A 25,463-nucleotide genomic window follows, 5' to 3' on the forward strand; every position below is an offset into this window, starting at 1 on the left:
CATCCAAGCCAAGTTCCTGCAATGGCACACACACGCTTAACGGCTTAAGTACAACATCAACACCACTCACACGTACACGGTCTTACTTGGCATATTGCGGTCCATCTAGCCACCCTAGTAACCTCTTCTTCCGTGTGGGCTTGGTCTTGGTCTTCTCAATGATGGCTTGAGAGACAGGTTGTTGTTAGAGAGGATGCCTTGTGAGATCAGGCTACTGACGCCCCCACACCCCTCTTGATTGTCTGCTTGTCCCCAACTAAGCAAATGTAGGAAGCGTTGTTGAAGTTCTTCCAAGTCGTCCCTTGTCATTGTTGCATTCGAAGAACTAGTCCAATGTACAAGCACCTAGACCACCGTACGGAGGCCATCTTGGTGAACTCGGCGCTGAAGGACCTAAACAGGGACCTGGAATACACAACCAGGATTAGGAAGTTGCGGCGATATGTGATGCTTTGGACCTTCGCATGGCTTCAATTGAGATACATTGAAGAAGGGATGGATTCTACTGGAATCAAGAAGTTGGATCTTGTACGCGACTTCACCAATGCGTTGAATAACTCAAAAGGGTCCTAAGAACTTGAATGCAAGTTGGTGCTTAGCGTGGCGAGCAACTGAAGACTGAATGTAAGGCTGGAGTTTCAAGAACACTTCATCCCTGAAAGGATCGTATGCCGCACCTAGAGGGGGGGGTGAATAGGTGCTAACCAATTTTTAGTTCTTTTTCAATTTAGGCTTGACACAAGAGGTAAATTCTCTAGATATGCAACTAAGTGAATTTACCTATATGACAAGGCTAACAACTAAGCAAGATATATCTAAGCAATATAGAGATAGAATAGGATAGAGGTAACCGAGAGTGGAGCACGCGATGACACGGAGATGATTCCCGTAGTTCCCTTCCTTTGCAAGAAGGTACGTCTACGTTTGGAGGAGTGTGGTTGCTACGAAAGCCAAACCAACAGCCACGAAGGCTTCACTCAGATCTCCGGTGAGCAACGCCACGAAGGCCTAGCCCACTTCCACTAAGGGATTTCCTCGAGGCGGAAACCGGGCCTTTACAAGGTTCTTGGGGCACACATCCACAACCAAATTGGAGGCTCCCAAATCTGTTACAACACAACAATCAACAACAATACATCAACACAAATCAACTAGGGAACCAAATAGGAACACTAGCATGAGATCCCTCAAACAAGAGAGGGGGAAATGAAGAACGCTTCGGTGAGGATGTAGATCGGTGTCTTCTCCTTCGAATCCCCAAAGATCAAGAGCTTTGGTTGGGGGAGGAAGGAGATCTTGCAAATCTTGTGTTCTTGAGGTGGCTCTAATGGTGGTGAAGCTTGGCAGATTTTTCTTGCAATGATTGAGCAACTTGTCCCTTTGGAGAAGAAAGCTATTTATATGGGTGGAGCTTTCAGATCTGACCGTTGGGGACGAATTCCACTTACACCGGAAGTTCCGGCCAGGACGGCCGGAAGTTCCGGCTTCCACCGGAAGTACCGGCCATTCGGGCCGGAACTTCCGCCCTTGATAAAATTCCTGCAAAGCAAAAGAAGGGGCGGAACTTGGGCGGAACTTCCGATGGCCGGAAGTTCCGGCCAAGTTCCGGCCAAGTTCCGGAAACTTGCGAAAACCTTCTTTGGACTATATCGAGCCACAAACACGGAATTCGGAACTTGCCGGAAGTTGGGCGGAAGTTCCGCTGACCGGAACTTCCGGCCAGCTCCACCGGAACTTCCGTCTGAAGAGAAAACCCGAGCACGCACGTCGCCGAGAAGCTTCGCTGAAAAGTCGGCCGGAACTTCCGCCAGATTAGGCCGGAACTTCCGCGGATACGTAAAACCTGCAGAACTTCAGAACAGCTAAACCAATACACCGATCCAACATAATTTTTGATGGCTTGTACCTGTCTACATCAACACACATAAAAATATACATAGTGTTGACGTCAAACACACAAAACCCAAGAGGGCGGGAAATGTTCTTTCAATCCCTTACTGAAAAGGAGCGCTCACATATGTGTCTGTTGATGACCCACAAGTATAGGGGGTGTATCGTAGTATCTTCGATAAGTAAGAATGTCGATCCCAACGAGGAGCAGAAGGTGTTGACAAGCAGTTTCGATGAAGGATTCACTGTAAATGCTCACAGACAAGTATTCAGGGGGGTTTGATGTAACAGTTGAATAAAGTACGAGTATGTAAAGTGCGAGAGTAATAATTGCAGCGAGTGGCCCAATCCTTTTTAGCACAAAGGACAAGCCGGTTTGTTTACTTATAATGACCAAACGTTCTCGAGGACACACGGGATTTTAGTCTAGTGCTTTCGCTACATACGGCTAAATAATCTTCATTGTTGTGATAAGTGTTGTGTGGGTGAACCTATGCTAATGTACCGCCCTTCCTAGGACTAATACATACTTGTGATTATACCCCTTGCAAGCATCCGCAACTACAAGAAAGTAATTAAGAAATAAATCTAACCACAGCCTTAAACTCTGAGATCCTGCGATCCCTCCTGCATCGATATACCAACGGGGGTTTAGGTTTCTGTCACTCCGGCAACCCCGCAATTGGCAAACGAATACAAGATGCATTCCCCTAGGCCCATAAATGGTGAAGTGTCATGTAGTCGACGTTCACATGACACCACTAGAAGAATAACACTACAACTTAAATATCACACCATTGAATATTACTCAACCATAGTTCACTACTAACATTTAGACTTCACCCATGTCCTCAAGAACTAAACGAACTACTCACGAGACATCATACGGAACATGATCAGAGGTGATATGATGATGAATAACAATCTGAACATAAACTTGGTTCAATGGTTTCACTCAATAGCATCAACAACAAGTAGAAATCGATACCGGGAGAGTTTCCCCTATCAAACAATCAAGATCAAACCCAAATTGCTATGGCGGTGACGGTGTCCAGCGGTGATGACGGCGGTGATGATGGTGGAGATGATGATGATGGTGATGGCGATGATGTCCAGCTCGATGACGGTGACGATGGCGTCGATTTCCCCCTCCGGAGGGAATTTCCCGGCGGATTCCTGCCCGCCGGAGAGCTCTTTTCTCTACGGTGTTCTCCGCCCCGCAGAGGCGGTCAGAACTCTCCGCGAGGTACCTACGTGGCTTAGGTCTTCGGGACGAAGGGTTTGGCGAAGAAAAGGAGGCGAAAGGGGCCGTGGGCCCTCCACACCACATGGCGGCGCGGCCAGGGCCTGGGCCGCGCCGCCTAGGGTGTGGGCCCACCCCGGCTCCTCTGGCTCCTCCTTCTGGCTTCCTCCGTCATCTTGAAAAATAGGATTTTTGGTATAATTTCCTTCCAGAGTTGATCTTCCGAAATATTGCGTTCTGACGGTGCTTTTTCCAGCAGAATCCTGGCTCCGGTGTTCGATCCTCCAATAATGATGAAACATGCAAAATAGATGAAATAACATAAGTATTGTGTCCCAATATGAAATATATCAATGAATAACAGCAAATTATGATATAAAATAGTGATGCAAATTGGACGTATCAACTCCCCCCAAGCTTAGACTTCGCTTGTCCCCAAGCGAAACTGAGCTCGATAGACATGACCACATGTTTATGGAGTGAAGAGTCGATAAATAAAATACGGACAAGAAGCATCATATTCATTCACACAGGACATTATAGTAGACAACCTCTTATAACTCATATTGAAACAAGTATAGGGTAATCACAAGTAAAGGTGCATGAGAAATCATGATTGGTGATGGCAAACTTTGTTCTTGGTCAGAGAACAACTAACAGATTATATTTATCTTATTGAGCAGCGCTCTCATGTTAGAGTTTATAAAGCACAACTTGCATACTCAATCATAATGGTCTTCTCATGATCATTGATAACTTGCAAAGCTATATTCATTCAGATAAAACTTGTACTAAACAAGGAAGAATAAAAGACATGATGTAGCAAATCACAATATAATGGTTTGATCACAACTACTCAAATGCTTGCTTGAGATGGAGGGAAATAGGTTTACTGACTCAACATAAAGTAAAAGATAGGCTCTTCGCAGAGGGAAGCAGGGATTAAATCATGTGCTAGAGCTTTTTCAGTTTTGCAATCATATAAAGAGAATAAAAGTAACATTTTGAGAGGTGTTTGTTGTTGTCAACGACTGGTAGCGGGTACTCTAACCCCCCTTGCCAGACAACCTCCTAAGAGCGGCTTCCATATTATTTTCATCTTGTGTGGCACTCCTTCCAACCTTTCTTTCACAAACCATGGCTAACCGAATCCTCGGGTGCCTGCCAACAATCTCATACCATGAAGGAGTGCCTTTTTTATTTTAGCTTTATTATGATGATGACACTCCCCCCAACCTTTGCTTACACAAGCCATGGCTAACCGAATCCTTCGGGTGCCGTCCATCAATCACATACCATGGAGGAGTGTCTATTTAGTTTAATTAATTTGGGACTGGGAATCCCATTGCCAGCTCTTTTTGCAAAATTATTGGATAAGCGGATGAAGCCACTAGTCCATTGGTGGAAGTTGCCCAACAAGATTGAAAGATAAAACACCACATACTTCCTCATGAGCTATGAAACATTGACACAAATAAGAGATACTAAGTTTTGAATTGTTTAAAGGTAGCACATGAAGTATTTACTTGGAATGGCAGAAAATACCATGTAGTAGGTAGGTATGGTGGACACAAATGACACAGGTTTGGGTTAAGGTTTGGATGCACGAGAAGTATTCCCTCTCAGTACAGGTCTTTGGCTAGCAAGGCTAATTAGCAAGCATAAGAGTTGAAGGAAACAAACAAATATACATGTGATAGAAACAATCATGCATCTTCCTTGTAAGCACAAACAATTTTAACTTCAGAATAATAAGCTATGAGCTAACAAGAAAGAAAATGAAACATCTACATGTATTTCTCTTTTCTATTTAAATCTCAAAGTGTTGTTGCTATTGACCAATGCTATGTTTGCCAAAACCAAATAGATTTATTCAATGCTCCCCAAAGTGATACCAATACTAACAACAAGGTGAATCATATAGTAGAGATTGCAAACTAGAATAAGATGTGCAATATGTAAATGATAAGACTTCTCATTAATATTCCATAACGATAACTCACACCAAGGGATACATAGATAACCAACTAAAGGAGAGATACTTCCAAACGCAACCCATCTCATATGATAACTTCCCTACTCATGATATGACACTACTTGACAATAAAAGTAAAAGGTAGTGATAATGTGATACCGCGGCACTCCCCCAAGCTTGGAACAAACCAAGGGGATGCCAATACCGATGATGAATTACTCCTGCGGAGATGGTGGTGATGAATTCCTCCCGAGCTTCTTAATAAGCTCCTTCGTCTTCAGTTTCTCAGCTTGATAATTCTGCACTAAGATTCGAAGAGATTCATTGTTATCCGAAGTTGGCGATGACGACCTTGTAACGCGAATCGAGTGGTATTCAATCAATCTTCGGAGACGGCAGTTCTCCTCCTGGAGTATCTCCACTTCTCTTCTCAGAGCCCGATATTGATCACAAAACTCATCGGTAACCCGTAGAACTTCTTCCATCATGGGGAAGGAGTCGAGGCTGAGAGCGGGTGGTAGAGGTCCCTGCAAGTTATGAGAAAAAGAACGTCGAGTGTCAACAGATCCCACCAAGATTTGCTTGCTCCCTCCGGCTTGCTGATCTTGTCTTGATGGCACCTCCTTCACTTCTTCCTCCGAAAGCCCCTTGCCCTTGTTCTTGGAAACCATGGTGCTTCTAAACTGAAAACAGATCCTGGCAGAAACAGCTCGAAACAAAACACGTCGAAAACACGATATACAGACCTCCAGGGGTCCGGGAGATTATATAGCAAATATTTTCGCGAAATAAGGAAAATACCAGATCGAACTAGAGTCGGAAAGGGGCGACGGGGCGGCCAAACCATAGGGCGGCGCGGGCCCAGGCTTGGCCGCGCCGGCCTATGGTGCCGCGCCCTCGTGCGTCCTTTCCACTCCGTTTCGAACTCGTAATTTCTCATATTTTCCAAAAACAGCAAAAATATAGTTCGGAAAGTAAATTGCGTACTTTTCATTACCAAGATCTTGTTACCTATTCAAAGTCGAAGTTCGCGGATGTCAATTTGCCCTTTGATGAAAGCTTCCGGTGTTTCCACTTGAATAATATCAACATCAACATTATAAGAATCACCTGAGATATAATGCTTGAGTCTTTGTCCATTCACCACTTGCGTAGCATTGCCTTGGAGAGAGCTAATTTTGATTGCTCCTGAACGATACACCTCCTCGACAACATATGGTCCTTCCCATTTCGAGAGTAATTTCCCTGCAAAGAATCTGAGACGAGACCGATACAATAGGACTTTATCCCCAATATTAAATTCTCTTTTGATAATCCTCCTATCATGCCATTTTTTAACTTTCTCTTTAAAGAGTTTAGCATTTTCATAAGCTTCACTTCTCCATTCATCTAGAGAACTCAATTGCAACAACCTCTTATCACCGGCAAGTTTAGGATCTTTATTTAATTCTCTAACAGCCCAGTAAGCCTTGTGCTCTAGTTCTAAAGGTAAATGACAAGCTTTCCCATAAACCATTTTATAAGGTGACATTCCCATGGGATTTTTATAAGCAGTTCTATAAGCCCAAAGTGCATCCTTCAATTTACTAGCCCAATTCTTTCTAGTTTTATTAACGGTCTTTCCCAAAATAGATTTAATCTCTCTATTTGATAATTCTACTTGACCACTAGTTTGAGGATGATAAGCAGAAGCAATTCTATGATTAATACCATACCTAGCAAGAGTTTTTCTAAATCCTCCATGAATAAAATGAGAACCTCCATCAGTCATAATATATCTAGGCACTCCAAATCTAGGAAAAATAATATCTAAAAGCATTCTTAAAGAGGTCTCACCATCGGCACTTTTTGTAGGTATAGCTTCCACCCATTTAGTAACATAATCAACAGCAACAAGTATATGAGTGTTACCTTCCGAAGACGGAAAAGGTCCCATGAAGTCAAATCCCCAACAATCAAACGGTTCAATAACAAGAGTATAACTCATGGGCATTTCATTGCGTCTGGAGATATTACCAACCCTTTGGCATTCATCACAAGATAAAATAAACTTTCTCGCATCTTTGAAGAGAGTTGGCCAATAAAAACCTGATTGTAGAACCTTTTGCGCGGTTCTTTCTCCGGCGTGATGTCCTCCATAAGCACTACCATGACATTTACTCAATATCTCCTGTTGTTCATATTCGGGAACACATCTTCGCATAATACCATCCACTCCTTCTTTATATAAGTGTGGGTCATCCCAGAAATAATGCCTCAAATCGTAAAAGAATTTCCTCCTTTGCCGAAAATGAAAAGGTTGGAGGCAAGTACTTGGAAACAATAAAGTTAGCATAATCAAGATACCAAGGACTTTGTCTCGCGAGCTCACCTTTATTACAGCCAATTGTTCATTTGGAAAACTATCATTAACGAGAACAGGATCATAAGCAATATTTTCCAATCTAGACAAATTATCAAAGAACAGGATTATCAAGACCTTTCCTATCTACAATATGTAAATCAAATTCTTGCAACAGAAGTACCCATCTAATAAGCCTCGGCTTAGCATCTTTCTTTGTCATAAGGTATCTAATTGCAGCATGATCAGTATGAATAGTAACTTTTGAATCAACAATATAAGATCTAAATTTATCACAAGCAAAGACTACAGCTAATAATTCCTTTTCAGTTGTAGCATAATTTCTTTGAGCAGCATCAAGAGTTTTACTAGCATAATGAATAACATTCAGTTTTTTATCTACTCGCTGTCCAAGAACAGCGCCTACAGCAAAATCACTAGCATCACACATAATTTCAAAGGGTAAATTCCAATCAGGGGGTTCAACTATAGGAGCAGCTGTTAAGGCTTTCTTTAGAGTTTCAAACGCTTCCTTACAATCATCATCAAAAACAAATGGTACATCTTTTTGAAGAAGATTAGTAAGAGGCTTTGAAATCTTAGAGAAATCTTTAATAAATCTCCTATAAAACCCAGCATGACCAAGAACACTACGAATACCTCTAACGTCCCTTGGATAGGGCATCTTCTCAATTGCTTCAACTTTAGCTCTATCAACTTCAATACCTCTCTCAGAAATTTTATGTCCCAATACAATTCCTTCATTAACCATAAAGTGGCATTTCTCCCAATTAAGAACAAGGTTAGTTTCTTCACATCTCTGCAAAACTTTATCAAGGTTTCGCAAGCAGCTATCAAAAGAATTCCCATAGACGGAAAAATCATCCATGAATACCTCTATAATACTTTCACAAAAACCATTAAAAATAGCAGACATGCATCTTTGAAAAGTAGCAGGAGCATTACATAAACCAAAAGGCATGCGTCTATAAGCATAAGTTCCATAAGGACAAGTAAAGGTGGTTTTCTCTTGATCTTTAGCTTTAACAGCAATTTGTGAAAACCCAGAATAACCATCAAGAAAGCAAAAATGAGTATTTTTAGACAATCTTTCTAGCATTTGATCAATAAATGGTAAAGGGTAATGATCTTTTTTAGTAACTTTATTAACTTTTCGAAAATCAATGCACATTCTATACCCTACAACTACTCTTTGAGGAATGAGCTCATCATTATCATTAGGCACAACAGTCATACCTCCTTTCTTGGGAACGCAATGCACAGGACTAACCCATCTACTATCAGCAATAGGATATATAATACCAGCTTCAAGGAGTCGTAATACCTCATTCCTTACCACTTCCTTCATCTTCGGGATTAGACGACGCTGAGGTTCAACAACAGGCTTTGCATCATCTTCCATATTAATAGCATGTTGGCAAATAGAAGGAGAAATCCCTTTCAAATCATCAAGAGTGTAGCCAATAGCGCTTCGGTGCTTCTTCAATATTTCCAATAACCTTTCTTCCTCAATCTCTAAAAGCTTAGAACTAATAATAACATGATATATTTTCTTATCATCAATATGAGCATATTTAAGATTATCAGGCAAAGGCTTTAAATCAAAAACAGGATCTTCCTTAGGTGGCGGTGTTGTACCCAAATCTTCTACCGGTAAATCATGCTTGAGAATAGGTTGGCGAAGAAAAATTTCCTCAAGCTCATCTCTTTCTTTCCTAAAAATTTCGCTCTCGCTATCCTCCAAATGTTGCTGCAAAGGATTATTAGGAACAAGAACAATAGATGCACATTGCTCCATTTTAATATCATTACTAGGCAAATCAGCTTTATAAGGAGTTTTAGTAAATTTAGAGAAGTTAAACTCATAAGATTCACCAGCAAATTTAGTCAAAATTTTCTCTTTCTTGCAATCTATAATAGCTCCACAAGTATTTAGAAAAGGTCTACCAAAAATAATAGGACAATAATCACTAGCAGCAGAACCAAGTACCAAAAAGTCAGCAGGATATTTAATCTTACCGCATAAAACTTCCACATCTCGAACAATACCAATTGGAGAAATAGTTTCTCTATTAGCCAGCTGAATAACCACATCAATATCTTCAAGTTCACAAGAATCAATTTCGTGCATAATCTCCGTGTAAAGCTCATACGAAATAGCACTAACACTTGCACCAATATCACATAATCCATAATAGCAATGATCACCAATTCTAACAGATAGCATAGGAACACTAGCTTGTTTGGGTTTATTAGGATGTGAAACAATATGTGAAGCATCTTCACAGAAAATAATATGACCATCCTCCACATTTTCAGTCACAAGATCTTTAACTATTGCAACAGCAGGTTCAACTTTTATCTGTTCTTCAGGTTCTACAGGTTTCTTTTCACTTTTATGAACCGCACTATTTATAACAGAGTAATCTTTCATTTTAGCAGGGAAAGGAGTTTTTTCAATATAAGCTTCAGGAATAACATGATCAGCAGTTTCAACTACAACACATTTATTAATAGATGAATCAATTTTATCTTTATACGGTTCATGATACTTATCAAAATTCTTCTTTGGCAATTCATAATGAGAGGCAAAAGCTTTAAAAAGATTTACAGCAACTTGAGAATCAAGACCATATGTAGCACTCATATTACGAAATTTATCAAGATCCATAAAAGCTTCAATGCATTTATAATCATAAATTATACTGATTCTCTATCCTTGTCGTTCTCCCAACCTTCGGTATTTTCTTGGATTCGATCAAGAAGGTCCCTTTTAAACTCTTCTTTGTTGCGTGTAAATGATCCAGAACAAGAAGTATCCAGCAAGGTCTTGTCTTGAAAAGAAAGTCTTGCATAGAAATTATCAATAATAACATTACCAGGAAGCTCATGAATGGGGCATTTGAGCATTAAAGACTTCAATCTCCCCCAAGCTTGGGCAATACTCTCTCCATCATGAGGCCAAAAATTATATATGCGATTCCGATCCTTGTGAATTTCACTTGGAGGATAGAACTTAGAATAAAACCGGGGCACAATATCATTCCATTCAAGAGAATCCCCATTATCCAATAATTTATACCAATGCGCCGCCTTACCGGACAGCGATAAAGAGAATAGTTTCTTCCTCACTTCATCCATAGCAATACCTGCACATTTGAATAACCCGCATAATTCATGCAAAAACAGTAAATGATCACCGGGTGGACGGTTCCATCCCCTTCATAGCGGTTATCCATAACACGTTCAATAATTTTCATAGGTATTTTATATGGTATCACTTCCTCACCTGGCGCCTCATCCACTACCGTTGCAGTAGTAGTAGATTTCCCAAATAGAAATTGAAGAGAAGATCTCTCCATAATGACTTATAGCAAAGAGAAATAAAATCAGCACAACAAAGGTTTTCCTTACCAATTCCACTTACCAATAGCGCTTCACTCCCCGGCAACGGCGCCAGAAAATAGTCTTGATGTCCCACAAGTATAGGGGGTGTATCATAGTATCTTCGATAAGTAAGAATGTCGATCCCAACGAGGAGCAGAAGGTGTTGACAAGCAGTTTCGATGAAGGATTCACTGTAAATGCTCACAGACAAGTATTCGGGGGTTTGATGTAACAGTTGAATAAAGTACGAGTATGTAAAGTGCGAGAGTAATAATTGCAGCGAGTGGCCCAATCCTTTTTAGCACAAAGGACAAGCCGGTTTGTTTACTTATAATGACCAAACGTTCTCGAGGACACACGGGATTTTAGTCTAGTGCTTTCGCTACATACGGCTAAATAATCTTCATTGTTGTGATAAGTGTTGTGTGGGTGAACCTATGCTAATGTACCGCCCTTCCTAGGACTAATACATACTTGTGATTATACCCCTTGCAAGCATCCGCAACTACAAGAAAGTAATTAAGAAATAAATCTAACCACAGCCTTAAACTCTGAGATCCTGCGATCCCTCCTGCATCGATATACCAACGGGGGTTTAGGTTTCTGTCACTCCGGCAACCCCGCAATTGGCAAACGAATACAAGATGCATTCCCCTAGGCCCATAAATGGTGAAGTGTCATGTAGTCGACGTTCACATGACACCACTAGAAGAATAACACCATAACTTAAATATCACACCATTGAATATTACTCAACCATAGTTCACTACTAACATTTAGACTTCACCCATGTCCTCAAGAACTAAACGAACTACTCACGAGACATCATACGGAACATGATCAGAGGTGATATGATGATGAATAACAATCTGAACATAAACTTGGTTCAATGGTTTCACTCAATAGCATCAACAACAAGTAGAAATCGATACCGGAGAGTTTCCCTATCAAACAATCAAGATCAAACCCAAATTGCTATGGCGGTGACGGTGTCCAGCGGTGATGACGGCGGTGATGATGGTGGAGATGATGATGATGGTGATGGCGATGATGTCCAGCTCGATGACGGTGACGATGGCGTCGATTTCCCCCTCCCGGAGGGAATTTCCCCGGCGGATTCCTGCCCGCCGGAGAGCTCTTTTCTCTCTGGTGTTCTCCGCCCCGCAGAGGCGGCTGTAACTCTCCGCGAGGTACCCTCTGTGGCTTAGGTCTTCGGGACGAAGGGTTTGGCGAAGAAAAGGAGGCGAAAGGGGCCGTGGGCCCTCCACACCACATGGCGGCGCGGCCAGGGCCTGGGCCGCGCCGCCCTAGGGTGTGGGCCCACCCTGGCTCCTCCTGGCTCCTCCTTCTGGCTTCCTCCGTCATCTTGAAAAATAGGATTTTTGGTATAATTTCCTTCCAGAGTTGATCTTCCGAAATATTGCGTTCTGACGGTGCTTTTTCCAGCAGAATCCTGGCTCCGGTGTTCGATCCTCCAATAATGATGAAACATGCAAAATAGATGAAATAACATAAGTATTGTGTCCCAATATGAAATATATCAATGAATAACAGCAAATTATGATATAAAATAGTGATGCAAATTGGACGTATCATCTGTCAGCCTGGTATTTCATACATTGTTGCATGCGGAGTAAATGTTGTCGCACAGAAGCAATCACCAGTCCCCTATCAGCAAGCCAATTAAGTTTGAATGTCTTCCGCAAGAATACTTCCAGTTATCGTAACCCCAAAGTACCGTGGTTGCCTTCCATAAATCACCTCAAACAGGGTTTTGCCAAGAGAAGAGTGCTAATTAGTGTTGTACCAAAACTCACATAGACTCAACCATTTAGACCACTGATGCAGGTGGGCAGTGATAAAGCATCTTAAATAGCATTCAATAGATTGGTTGACACGCTTAGTTTGGTTGTCGATTTCCGAGTAGTGGTCATTTCTCATCCTTAACTCAGCTCCAATAGCTTTGAAAACTCCTTTCCAAAAACGAGTAGTAAAAACCACGTCACGATCACAGATTAGTGGATGGGGAATTATAGGATTTGGAGATCAAATTGGTGCCCGATGCCAAGATTAAGGTGATGGTGGATCTCTTTCAGATTTCTCTAGTTCATAAGATACAAGGAATGGTTCGAACCAAGCCAATCCTCAGATCCAACCTATCCTCGCCAGCTAGACGAGCAGTGTTTGTTCTTTCGTATCATCCATGCCAAGTTTTGCCAATGCCAAGTTTAGCTTCATCTGATTGGGATGCTGGAAAGGAAAATTGCTATCGTATGGCGATAGATTAGTACTTATCAATTCTGTTTTAACAAGTCTTCCAATGTTCATGTTATCGTTCCTAGAAATACCCGTTGGAGTTAGGAAGCGTCTGGATTTTTATAGGTATAGATTCTTCTGGCAATCAGATGAAGCTAAGAGAAAATATAGACTCTCAAAATGGAACATAATTTGCCGACCAAAAGGTCAAGGAGGTTTAGGTATTGAGGTTCTTGAGCTCAAAAATAGATGTTTATTGAGTAAGTGGCTCTTTAAAATACTAAATGAGGAAGGGGTGTGGCAAGAGTTGCTACAGAATAAATACCTAAGTCAAAAAACCCTTGCTGAGGTGTAGGCAAAACCGACTGATTCCCCCTTTTGGAAGGGACTCATGCGGGTAAAAGATGATTTTTTTTCAAAAAGGATATTTTAAAATTGGAAACGGTGCAACGACAAGATTTTGGGAAGATATTTGGTTAGGAGAATCCTCTTTAGCTACTCAATACCCATCCTTATATAATATCGTGAACCATAAAAATGTGTTAGTGGCTCTTGTATTGGCACAAACACCGCTGAACATTGGCTTCAGACGGGTGCTATCTGGAAATAAGTGGACATCATGGTTACACTTATGCCAAAGATTAATGATGGTAAATTTAAATGATGAACCGGACTGTTTTAACTAACAACTAGTGGGTTGTTTACAGTCAAATCTATGTATGAGGATCTTATGAATGATCATACACCATACTTGCGGAAATATCTTTGGAAAATGAAAATCCCCCTAAAAATCAAAAAAATTATGTGGTTCCTGAGTAATAAGGTGCTTTTGACAAAAGATAATTTAGCAAAGAGACAATACATTGGGTGTACTAAATGTGTTTTTTTTGTGGAGAGCAAGAGACGGTAGAACACTTATTCTTAACATGCCCTTTTGCTAAATTAATTTGGCGAACTGTTAATTTTACTCATAATCTCCCTCCGCCAACTAATATTACAAATATGTTTGGAAATTGGTTAAATGGAGTTGACAAACAATCCAAGGCTTTAATTCGCATTGGTGTAACAGCCTTATGTTGGTCAATATGGAGATGCCGCAATGATATAATCTTTAACAAGAAAAATTTCAATTTTTTACAGGTTATCTTCTCCATGGTGCATTGGATCCAACTTTGGGCTCTCCTATCACCACCAGAGCAGCGGGATGTCATGGCTTCTGGATGCACACGGCTCCAGATGGTCGCTCAGGATATCTTGTGCCGGACTGGCTAGCAGCATATTAGTCGACTAGAGGATGCTTAGTCGATTCATGCTATTCTCCTTTTTTCGCTGGTTGATTCTTGTATCGACTTTACGCGATCCTTGAGATGTAATAAGTAGTGAACAAAGATTACTGTTTTCTCAATAAAAGGCTGTGTGCATCACCACGATGCAGAAGCCGGGTTTTTGCCTTTTCAAAAAAAAAGTACAACATCAACACCTCTCGCACGTTACATGGCCTTAATTGGCCCATTGTGGTCCATCTAGTCACCCGGGGAACCTCTTCTTCCTCGTGGGCTAGGCCTTGGTCTTCTCCATGATGGCTTGAGACGGTCCGTTGTTGGAGAGGATACCTTGTGGGGTTGGGCTGGTGACATAGATTTTTCATTGTACCATATATCTTTCCTTAGCAATATAATTTTCCACCAAAATTTAATTAATTATCATCATTTTTAAGAGATAGTAATAAAAAAATAAGGGTATGCATGTATAATGGAATGACGTCACCAAGGATTTTTTGCTGAGTTGGAGGAGAGAGAATAGAGAAAAAGAATGATGTGTTCTCTTAGCTAACGGATGATCCCTTAGAAAATAAAATAAGAGAATGCCATTTTCGCCATTGTATTTATGTCTTTCCTTCGAAACATATTTTTTCACCGAAATTCAATTAATTCGCATTAATTGTAAGATTTCACAATAAAGATAATGCATTATACATGTTATAGTTATTTTCTTCTCTAGATGTGATGATGTGAAGTGCTAACGAAAGACGATCTCTATCATTATACATGCACTAAGAGAAGCCGTGCATTCCCTAGCATTCTACATCCCTTAACAATGTAGAACCAGAGATAACGACGCTGTAACAATAAATTGGTCGTTTTCTGACTAATCGGTTGTTTGTGGGCATTTTTCTCCGTGGAACAGAAATGAGTGGACTTTTATTGGTTAATTTGTATTCTCACTATGTGTCAACATCGGCTCTTGGGAAGCTCCAGATTACACGACTCGTTGTTGACCGCGGAGGCAACGCAGAGTGCATATTTTCACTTCACTAGTTGTGCCGGTTCATGAGTTGTTTAATTACAAATAAAGCCATCACCCATCAGCCGATTTGCTACTTCGAGGCTTGGAGGATACCATCGAGTTATCCACAGGAGGTGGTATCTTATGTGGCCTCACGCCAGCTGTGAAATTGGACCTGGCCATAGCTAGCACGTTGGGCCACTCTGGTCTACGGCACTCAAAACGCTCAAACATGCGCTGTGTAATCGGGTTAAATCAGTTTTTTTTTTTTTTTTTACTTATGTTCACATACGGTCGCTCACAAATATGTACATACATTTACCACTAAAAACGCACCTACACAGGCTTCACTAGCTCAGCACCGCTACAATGATTAAACTCCATATTTGGCCCAATGACTATATAAAGAGATGTTGTTTAACAGGCGAACTCAGCAACTTGCTAACTATTATCTCCAGATAGAACTCAGCAACTGCCCCCACTCAATTTTCATACTCTCTGTAATATTCTAAGCTAAATAGTCATTTGCCCCCACTTAGAAAGAAGAATTTTCCAGCTTAACACATTTTTGCCCACTCTAGAATTCTGTCGTGGATCTGCGCCCATGGGAAGAGAACAACGCACATGCGTTGTGGATGTTCGATCTCAGCACGAAAGGAAAATCATAGGTTTTACGCTAGAAAAAAGTTAGAGCATCCTCTAGACAATGCCTTCAAAAAGAAGCACGGCTAGAAATCCGCAATCGCAAAACAAAACCAATAAATGTTCTACCAGGGAGATTAAGACATAGTGCTCGAAAAAACACCGCCAGAAACGAAGTCACACCGTGTTGCCGCAGAAAGCGAAGTCACCCTGCGTTGCCGCGAAAAACCAACTCACCTAGTGCAGGTTCTCCAGTGTAACATGGCACACACCCGCACATGAATAAATTTCCATTTATGAGATTTGTTCTTGTATTGTTGTACATGTGGAAAAACTGATAAACGGAACCAGGTCGTTATGAATTTACTAGTAAGTATCACGTGCTTTGCACGTTACGGCATAAAAGTAGAAGAGCACATCTAAAACAAAGGTAACACAAGTGCTCAAAGCAAGACCATTGCAGTTATTCTTGTAATATATATGAAATCAAAGTATTTTTCCAACATGTAGTGACACAATTTTTTCATAGACTGCTCCATACGAATATGCATATGTTCGTGATTAGATGATAAAAAAAAGTACTCCCATCTATTCCAATGAACCTATTTTTTTTTGAAAAAAGATCAAGCTAGTAAAGTTTGACTAAACATTAAGAGAAAAATATCAACAACTATGATATTATATAATATCATATGAAAATATATTTCACAGTGTGCCTAACGATATTGATTTTCTAATGTACAAGGTAATGATTTTTTCTAATAACATGGTCAAAATTTTGACTTCTCAAAAAGATAGACTTTATTCATTGAAACGGGTAGTAAGTATGTTTTACGTGTTCTAGTTTTTACTGAATTTGATTTTTTAATTTAAGTGAGTTCTAAATACTCCCTCCGTCCAAGAGAGAGTGAAGTACTTCCAAATTTTTTGGAAGTCAAAGCCTTGTATGTTTAAACATGGTTATATAAAAAAGCACCAACATTTATGTCATCAAATAAGTATCATTAGACTCATAATAAAATACTTTTTCATCATATAACTATTTGGTAAAATACATATTGTTATAATTTTGTGTAAATTCAGTCGAAGTATAAAATATTTATGCTCTCCAAAGAAAAGCTGGAAATATGATATTTCATGGATAGAGGAAGTAGACAAAAAATTGTTTGTCAAACAATCCAGAAAATATAAACGTTAAAAAGTATTTAACTTTTCAATATAACCATGTAGTATGTTTCTTATTTATATAGCACCTAGAAGTGTGTCAATTCCGTTCCGCTAAAGAAAATGATTCTGTTTAATAATTATTTAATGGTCTAAACTCTAAAGAAACCTTCGTTACAGAATTGGAGAGGTGCGAACATTACCAGGTATTGGACACAACGCAATTGTGGATGTAATTGGCCGCAAAAGATCCTGAGAGAAGAGAGGACCTGCCTGGCCATCGCACTTCATGGTCGTGGTTTTTTTTTTTTTTGAACAAGTCATGGTCGTGGTGGGTTTCGCATTGAAGGTCTCATGTGCACGTTTCAAGTCTGATTGTTTCTCTAGAAATTTCGGCCAGCTTCCCGGATAGTCGCACGTGCAGGCTCGAGCCTCTAGATAGAAAATTTGGCGCGCCTATGGAGAAGCGAATCCAGCACAGAGCGACCGTTGGATTATGCACAACAATACTTGATGAACGGAAGAGATTGATTTGTTTCACAGATCAAGGGCTAGAATTGCTTTAGAGTTGTTTTGGCGGGAAACGGGGAAGAGTTTAGATTCAAATTCAAAACTGCTACATTATAGTAGTAGAGATACAGCTCATTCATGGTTCTGAATTTTTCGCGCCATATGATCCCAATTTAGAACACGCCGAGCTTAACGTTACGTAAATCTGAACTCGGGCTGGGCTCAGAGGAAGGCCCAAGTTTGCCTCGTACGGGCTGGACCTGTCGTGTAGCTGTCGGCGTCGTGATCTGCGTTCACTGTGGCATGCAAACGGGCCGACGGGCCAGCCCATACTAGGTTTCAAATCCGGTGGCCTGAGGCACGCCACGTCGGCGCGTCGGGCCACGGTACCATGCACGTTTGCAGATAGGATTAGTTTTCCTAATCCACCGCCGGTCCCACGCTAGCAATTTAATGCGGACTCGGCCCCTCACATGATTAACCACAGCAGCTACTCCATTGAGCTAATCGATTCGACCCCTGGTTCCTTTCCTCCCCTTCGCCCAAACTACACTTCTACTCTTCGAATCGATCCCTCCATGGCGACGCTCGCCTTGCAGCCTACCGCCGCCGCCACCACCCTGCCCGCCGCGCAGGAAGAACCACAGTACGGCAGATTTTCTCTCTGATTCGTCTCAGTTCAAGGCTGATTTGCGGATGGATGGAATCCGTTGACCCTTTTCTGATTTCTGAGATGTCCTCCGTTGCAGGGCGAGCGAGACGCCTGCTTTCGACGGCTCTGCTGCGGATCAGAGCGACATCGACTCCGGGTACGTCTCCTCCGAGCAGCTACTGTGGTTATTTTGCAGCGTTTGACTGTTTCTCGAGGGCTCAACTAGTGGATTTGTGTTACGTACTAAGATGGTTTTGGTCTCGGTGGGCAGGTGGGTTTTTCTCGGGGAATCAGATGTAGTTCCGGCGGATACGGCCGCCGCTGCCGCCGCGGGCCGCCGACGCCTCGGCTTCACACCGCTGCCGATGTTGCCTATCTGGTAGGGATTTACCGAATTATTGCAGTAACAACATAGTGTAACTCTGTAATCTCTAGGGTTCGTGTGAGATGAAATGCTACTGATCATCTCGTGTCTGATGTTCTCTTCTCAGGGTGCAGATGGTGCTTGGAGGCGTGGTCTACACGGCCGTGCCATTCTACAAGAGGGCCAGGCAGATTGAAGGTACAGACACCAGTACCACATTAGTGATTGTACTGTACAATCACTAATGTTGCAAACAACGCCTAAATTAACCAGTTGCACCTGCACAGCCCCTTAGCTCATGAGTAGTTTTTTCGTTATTGACATTTGGGAATAAAGTTCTTGCTGAAAAAATTCGGGTTCTGATGTTAGACCAGGTGATACAAAACGTGGAAACTGCTTTGGAGGTTTTGGAGCATGCTGCCGAGGTGACAGAGAAGCTAGCTGCTAATGTGGCTAGTTCCCTACCAGAGGATGGATCCCTGCACAAGGTGGCCGAGGAGATTGAGTACATTGCTGAGGTAGTGGATAAGGATGCACAGAAGGTTGAAGTCTTCATTAAGAAGGTTCGTCCAGATGACTTATTCTTGTTCCTACTTGGTGATAATTCTTGCTTACGTGTTAAGGATAGTAAACAAGTACTTGTGTGAACACAATTTTATTTATCTATGCTTTCTCAACCGTGTTTATTGAGAGTTGCTCCTAGGAATAACATATGCAAGAGCAATTTTCTGACCAATTCAGACTACTCCTTGATTTGATTCATGCTTATATTGCATTCATGTAAACTTGTGGATAATAAACAAGTGCTTGTGTGAACACAATCGTAATTATCTATGCTTTCTCAATTGCATTTAGTGTGAGTTACTCCTAGGAATAACATAGGCAAGAGCAATTTTCTGACCAATTCAGACTAGTCCTGGGTTTAATACTTGTTTATTCTGTATATATGTAAAATGTTAAGCATAATAAACAAGTGAATGTGTGAACGTAATCGTTATTACTCGTGCTTTCTCATTGGATGTTAGTGAAAGCCACTCCTAGGAATAACATACGCAAGAGCATTATTTCCCTGACCAATCCATACTACTATTGGATGCTTGTAAGGACCCTAGGCCTAGGAAGATTCCATGTTACTTCTGCGGTTTTTGCTGCTTCTTGGAAGGATAGTATCAGAAGACTTTCAGATGAGGGAAAGCATGTGGTAGCTTGGCAGTGAAAATAGACTGCTTCTTTGGGTTCTCTCTAAACACAGTTTTGGTAGCCCAATCTCTAATTCACTGTCGGCTTCCTGCTAAAAGTAAATGTGCAGCACACGTTGTATCTTGATTCTAGAATCTAGATGAATACGTACAGTTCACTTTCATCCTGTTAACAAAGCCTGTTTCAGTTCTACCCCATCTAGTTAACTTTGATTATAAAACATCGTAGCTGACCTGCACGCTGTTGCAGATTGAAACGATCAGCGACCAGATCGACGCGGCAGTGGAGCCTGTCATCGAAGAACTCGAGAAGGACTTCAAGCCAACCACAGCGTCCGACGCGGGATCAGATGCACAGGAATGAGATTGTTCCCTGTTGTAAATATTGTTGTTTGTATTGTTTCCTTCGTTCTGAATGCCAACGTGTAAATATGTTCGTTCTGCCCTATGAACTAGATGTACACCATGGTTATAGCAAGACATTGTAAATGTGCTGGCTGCTGGGTGCTCGAATCTGAAGCATCCTGGACCCTAATAAGAACACCATATCTGAAGAATGGATATGTATCTGCGTACATCGTGCTCCACCCAGGACATTCTGCAGTTAAGTGCCTACTGGCTACTACTCCGCTCTAGTCAGAACGTTGTCGGTACGAAACCACCTCCCCTCCCTCCCGCACCCCCAAATCTTGGGCTTCTCCCGCGGCACGAGGTCACCCAGGGCAACATCCTTGGGTTCGACGGTGGAGGCGGCCCTCTTCTTCGCTGGAGATGGTTAGCTTGCGGATGGTGGTGGGTCTTTCGATCTGTCACCGCGTACCGGCGGCGAGGTGGAGAGACATGGAAGCCGGTGACGGCTGATGTCGCCGGTGGAGGGCTGGCGTTCGGCTGCGGCGGTGCCCAGGGCGTGTGCGGTGTCTTCGGACAACACGATCTGTGCTTGGTGTCTCCGGCGGCAACTGTGGCCAGCCTGGGATGTTCGTCGGCGTGGGGGCCAGACCTGAATAAAGGCGGCGATCCTAGGGTCTTTCTTGGGCGAAGATGAAGACTGACCTGAGGTTTGCTCTTCTCAATCTAGCAGGAGTGTTGAGTTCCGGAAGGCGCCGCCGACAAATGTAACAGTGGTATTCGGTCGTGCGAACCCATGCTTTTATTCCGACCGATTGGTTCTGAAGGGAGCGGCACAAAGCTCTGGTCTGTATTGGCATCAAGAGACATTTTGGTCCATGATGCAGTCAGATGAAGGGAATAACGTGAAGGCGGAGCGGAGGACTAGCTAAGGGAGGTTCAAATCTCCGCGTTGTTGAGGGACTTGGTTGGTGTCCCGGGATCCGCTGCTGTGGTATGGAAGTGGGGGTGGCAGCACAGGTGAAGTTCAGAGTCCTAACTTTTCAGGGTGAAAATCTAAGGTCTGGCCTTAACTGGTTGTGCATGGCAATGACCTTGTTGGAGGCATTGTTTTGAGAGCGGGGACTATCTTCAGGGCGAAAACCTGAGATCTTTGGTCGGGTAACGACGGCGCTGGTGCACCGTTTCCTTCTTGGAGGCATCACTTTTGAAAATTCTGTATTTCAGGTGTTGTCTCGGTGGTGGTTGTATTGTTGTTGCTAAGCCTAGGTTGCTATAGCGGGACTTTTGTTTCTTAGTTTTTTTTTTGGTTGTGTGCATCCGTACTGCCATTGTTGCTGCAGAGGCTTGATGTAATTGCTATCTTTTGATATTAATATATTCTCTTTATCGAAAAACTTCTAAAAGAGTCTACGGCAGTACATCTGAAGATTTTTTTTGAGGATGAACGTACATCTGAAGATTGAAGACGTATGACTGTACCCACATGAACAGGTTGTGATGTACTGTACCTTGTTTGAGACGAGTCTGAAACTGAATCGTACGTACGTGACCCGGTGACAGTTCATGTTCTTGCGCTCGCTGGGCAGTTGTGCGTGTTAGGTGAAGCTAGCACGTTCAGGTCAATGGATTAGGTGAAACAGCACCCAAGCTGCCTCCGTCCGTTCGTTTCTTGCACAAAGCACATCATCATGCACCTGTGCGAAAATGATTGAGCAAAGAGCAGGGGAACTAGCTTTCTTTTTTGTTTTGTTTTTCTTTGAGTCGAAGGGGAACTAGCTTGCTAACAACCCATGACTATGTTCACAATACACTTTGGCATCAATTCCCTGGCCAGCCACTCACCATATTGTTTGTTCAAAAGCTAACAAACTCTCGGCTCCTTTTACGTTTTCAATGCCCTCGAAGTCTTGATCCCCTGAATTGTTTGTCCAAAAGCTCGAAGAAAACTCATATGTTCCGACGATCACTGAGAGGCAAACATATCATATGCGTGAGGTCGGCAATGCGCGAGCGGCGCTAACAATACTGCGCAGAGATGCCAACCAGCTAAGCCCCCGGCCGGCCGGCGCAGCTTTGAGTCGCACTCAAGGCATTGCGGTTCCATTCCCTTCACACACTGCAGCTACGCGGAAAGCATATTGTCGATGAGAAATCAAATCAGGAAAAAGGAAATTTGCATGTGCTAAGTAGTTCTTTTTTCAAACTTTATCACCCGGAAATTTTGTGAGCGGACGTGCGAATCGGATGTGTATAAATAGACCTTCCAACCTCCGGTGAGGTGTGCACCACTGTTACATCGACAGTACGAGTTTGGTACATTCATCGCCATATATCCCTGTCTCCCTTCCTGCACTATCCTCTCTCTGTCGCTCCTTTGGTCGTCCAAACTATCCCAAGGCAAAGATCGCCTGCCGATGGCGTCCTCGTCTGTCGCCCTCGTCACGCTGCTCGTGGCGAGCTGTGCCGCACTGGCTGCGGCCACGTCGTACACCGTCGGCGACGGGAAGGGCTGGGTGATCGGCGTTGACTACTCCGGCTGGACCAGCGGCAAGTCGTTCGCCGTCGGCGACAAACTAGGTGAGCGAGCTCGATCCGCTTCAGCTTCATGGCGTCAGCACTACTAGCTAGTATGCTCACCGGGTGTACGTGCTGGAAAAAAGTAACGTGAACCTTTTGGGAAAATTGTTCTCTTGCAGTGTTCACCTACACGAGCAAGGCGCACACGGTGACAGAGGTGAGCCAGAGCGACTACTCGTCCTGCTCCGGGAGCAACGCGCTGGCCAACGACGACAGCGGCGCGACCACCGTCACGCTCAACACCCCCGGCACGCACTACTACATCTGCAACATCCCCGGCCACTGCGCCGGCGGCATGAAGGTCGCCGTCACCGTCGGCGGGGGCGGCTCGTCCGGCTCGGGATCGTCCTCGGGAGGAGGCAGCATCACCCCGTCCGGCGCCGTCCTGCAGGTTCCGGCCATGGGCGCCGTCGTCGCCGCGGCGGCGGGGGCTCTGATCAAGGTCGCGCTGTTCTGATCGACGGACGTCGGTCTTCGGGGTGCATCGTGTCGGGGAAGAGGCAGTGCGGGTTGTTATTGGCCGTCGATCTTGTTTCTCAGGTTGAGCTTATTTCTTCTACTACTACGTTTTCTGGTGCGACATTCCTCACCGTACGTGCAGTTCATGTTACTCTTTGATGTACTCTCTGTGAGCAGTTGGTGTGTCGCCGTGCGTGGGCATGCATTGTGCGTTTTGTGACAATTTTTTCAAGGATATTTTCTTTACAGTTTGTAATAAAAAGAAGTATTAGAGCATCTCCAGTAGACACCGCATATCGACCTGCAAAGTGCAAACGCAAGTTTGAACTGATATACGGATTTGGGGCGTTTTTTAGGCCAGTAAAATGAATCCAGGCCGCAGCCCAAAACCCCAAACAGCCTGTATATATGGCGGTCGGAGAGGCCGATGGGGGCCAAACCCCATCCGCTCCACCTCCTCCCCGCCTCCCGCCGACGAGAAATCCTCTTCCCACCAGCGAGCAATCGGCGACGCGCGCGTAGATCCAACAGCTCCTCCGCCTCCCCTCCTCCCGCCTGCGAGCCATGGTGTTCGGTCGCGGGGGCGGCCAGATTGGCCGCGGCAGAAACGGTCTCCAGTGCGGCGAGAGCTCGAGCCAGCGAGCCGGTGAGAAGACGGAGGCGGAAAAGGTCCGCTCCGACGCGGATCTGGGGATCGTACCGCTTCAGCGGGTATGACGTCGCCCCGCCGCCTGCGTTCTCGAAGCGTGAGTCCGCTGCGTACCGCTGCCGTGGCTCCTCCTCTTCCGCCGCCGCTTCGTCGTCCTCGAGCTCCCGCCAGCCGCCGTCAACGGCATTGGTGGTGAAGATGGAGCCCGAGGACACGTCGGCGCCTGTGTTCGCGCCCTGTGACTACCTCGACAACGAAAAGCTCGAGCGGCTCCTCCCGAAGCTCGGCGAGGAAGCTGGCCTCGCGCCTGGCGACTTCGTCGACGAGCGCCACCTCGACCCCGTCATCGGGCTCGTCTCGTAGACGAGCCACCATGAAGTGGACAAGGAGGAGGAGTGGCGGCTGGTCGCGGAGGAGCAGGGGAAGATCTTCGTTGACCTCGGCAGCGACGGCGAGGAGGCCGTCGACGCGCCGCTGGCATGGCACAGGACTCTGATGAGCATGCCGGAGCCAAATTCTTGTAGTAGGTTGCCGTGGCGATGAGAATTAGCTCGAAGAGTAGCCCAATTCGAGTAGCTTTTGTATGATCGTAGCTAATATTATGTATGAACTATTGATGCAATGCATTTTTATCTTCAGCCTCAATCTTTTTTAAATATGCAGTTCTATTTAGCGTATCTCTGGTCTGTGCGTTCGTTTTCAATCTCCAAATATGCTTTGGGGTGGCCTGGATACGTGCTTTTGGAGTTTTGGGTGTCTGCTAGCATCTCATGCCGCCCCCATTCAGCGTTCGACGCAAGCCGTTTGCCGCATGTGAATTGTTGAATATATAAGCAAATTATCATATGAATTAATCCGAATCAATACTTGATAAATCATGATTACATAAACAGCAGATGAACTAATCATGCAGATCAACAGAGTAGATGAACATATAGTATCTAGGCAAGATAAACCTATTGCATCTACTCCAAACAGCAGTACTAGAAACTCCAGTAAGATCTGATACGAAGAGGACATAAACGTGTACCGTCCAGCGTTGGCGGCAGCAACCGCAGCAGCAGCGATGTTGGCGGCAGCAGCATCCTGGTTGTCGCCCATGTTGAGGTTGCCGAAGAGGTTGTTGATGTCCGGGAAGAAGTCGTCGTTCGGGAAGTCATCGTCGGACGACGTCGTGTTGCCAGTAGTCGTGCGTGAGCGCTCCCCAAAAACCTGATTGCCCCTCACCCGTACAGGTCTACGAGAGGCAGGGTTCCGGAGGCCTACTGTCCCGCCGCTCGGTGCACGCCGAAGGACGGGATGAGGAAGACGAAGGCGGCGGCGCAATGAACTGGAAAGAGGCGGTCGCATATGGTGTCTCGTACAGGCTAGGGTTTGCGTCCGCGCTTCTATAGTGCGGTTACGAGAGGCAGGGTTCCGGAGGCCTACTGTCCCACCGCTCGGTGCACGCCGAAGGACGGGATGAGGAAGACGAAGGCGGCGGCGCAATGAACTGGA

The 25,463-nt window shown here is 43.9% G+C and overlaps 2 protein-coding genes across 2 annotated transcripts; both read left to right on the forward strand.

Moving 5' to 3' along the window:
- The first annotated feature begins 18,184 nt into the window (after positions 1-18,184).
- On the forward strand, positions 18,185-20,505 carry LOC127301932 (uncharacterized). The gene is made up of 6 exons (XM_051332229.2): positions 18,185-18,361; positions 18,465-18,524; positions 18,639-18,746; positions 18,859-18,929; positions 19,101-19,294; positions 20,181-20,505. Exons 1-6 carry the CDS (start codon positions 18,189-18,191, stop codon positions 20,292-20,294), a joined length of 720 nt encoding a protein of 239 aa, XP_051188189.1. The 5' UTR covers positions 18,185-18,188; the 3' UTR covers positions 20,295-20,505.
- A 2,042-nt stretch (positions 20,506-22,547) lies between these two features.
- LOC127301933 (mavicyanin) lies at positions 22,548-23,565 on the forward strand. Its single transcript, XM_051332230.2, has 2 exons — positions 22,548-22,858; positions 22,978-23,565. Exons 1-2 carry the CDS (start codon positions 22,696-22,698, stop codon positions 23,313-23,315), a joined length of 501 nt encoding a protein of 166 aa, XP_051188190.1. The 5' UTR covers positions 22,548-22,695; the 3' UTR covers positions 23,316-23,565.
- The last annotated feature ends 1,898 nt before the right edge of the window (positions 23,566-25,463 follow it).

The sequence above is a fragment of the Lolium perenne genome, chromosome 5 (assembly GCF_019359855.2).
Source record: "Lolium perenne isolate Kyuss_39 chromosome 5, Kyuss_2.0, whole genome shotgun sequence".
Taxonomy (NCBI): Eukaryota; Viridiplantae; Streptophyta; class Magnoliopsida; order Poales; family Poaceae; genus Lolium; species Lolium perenne.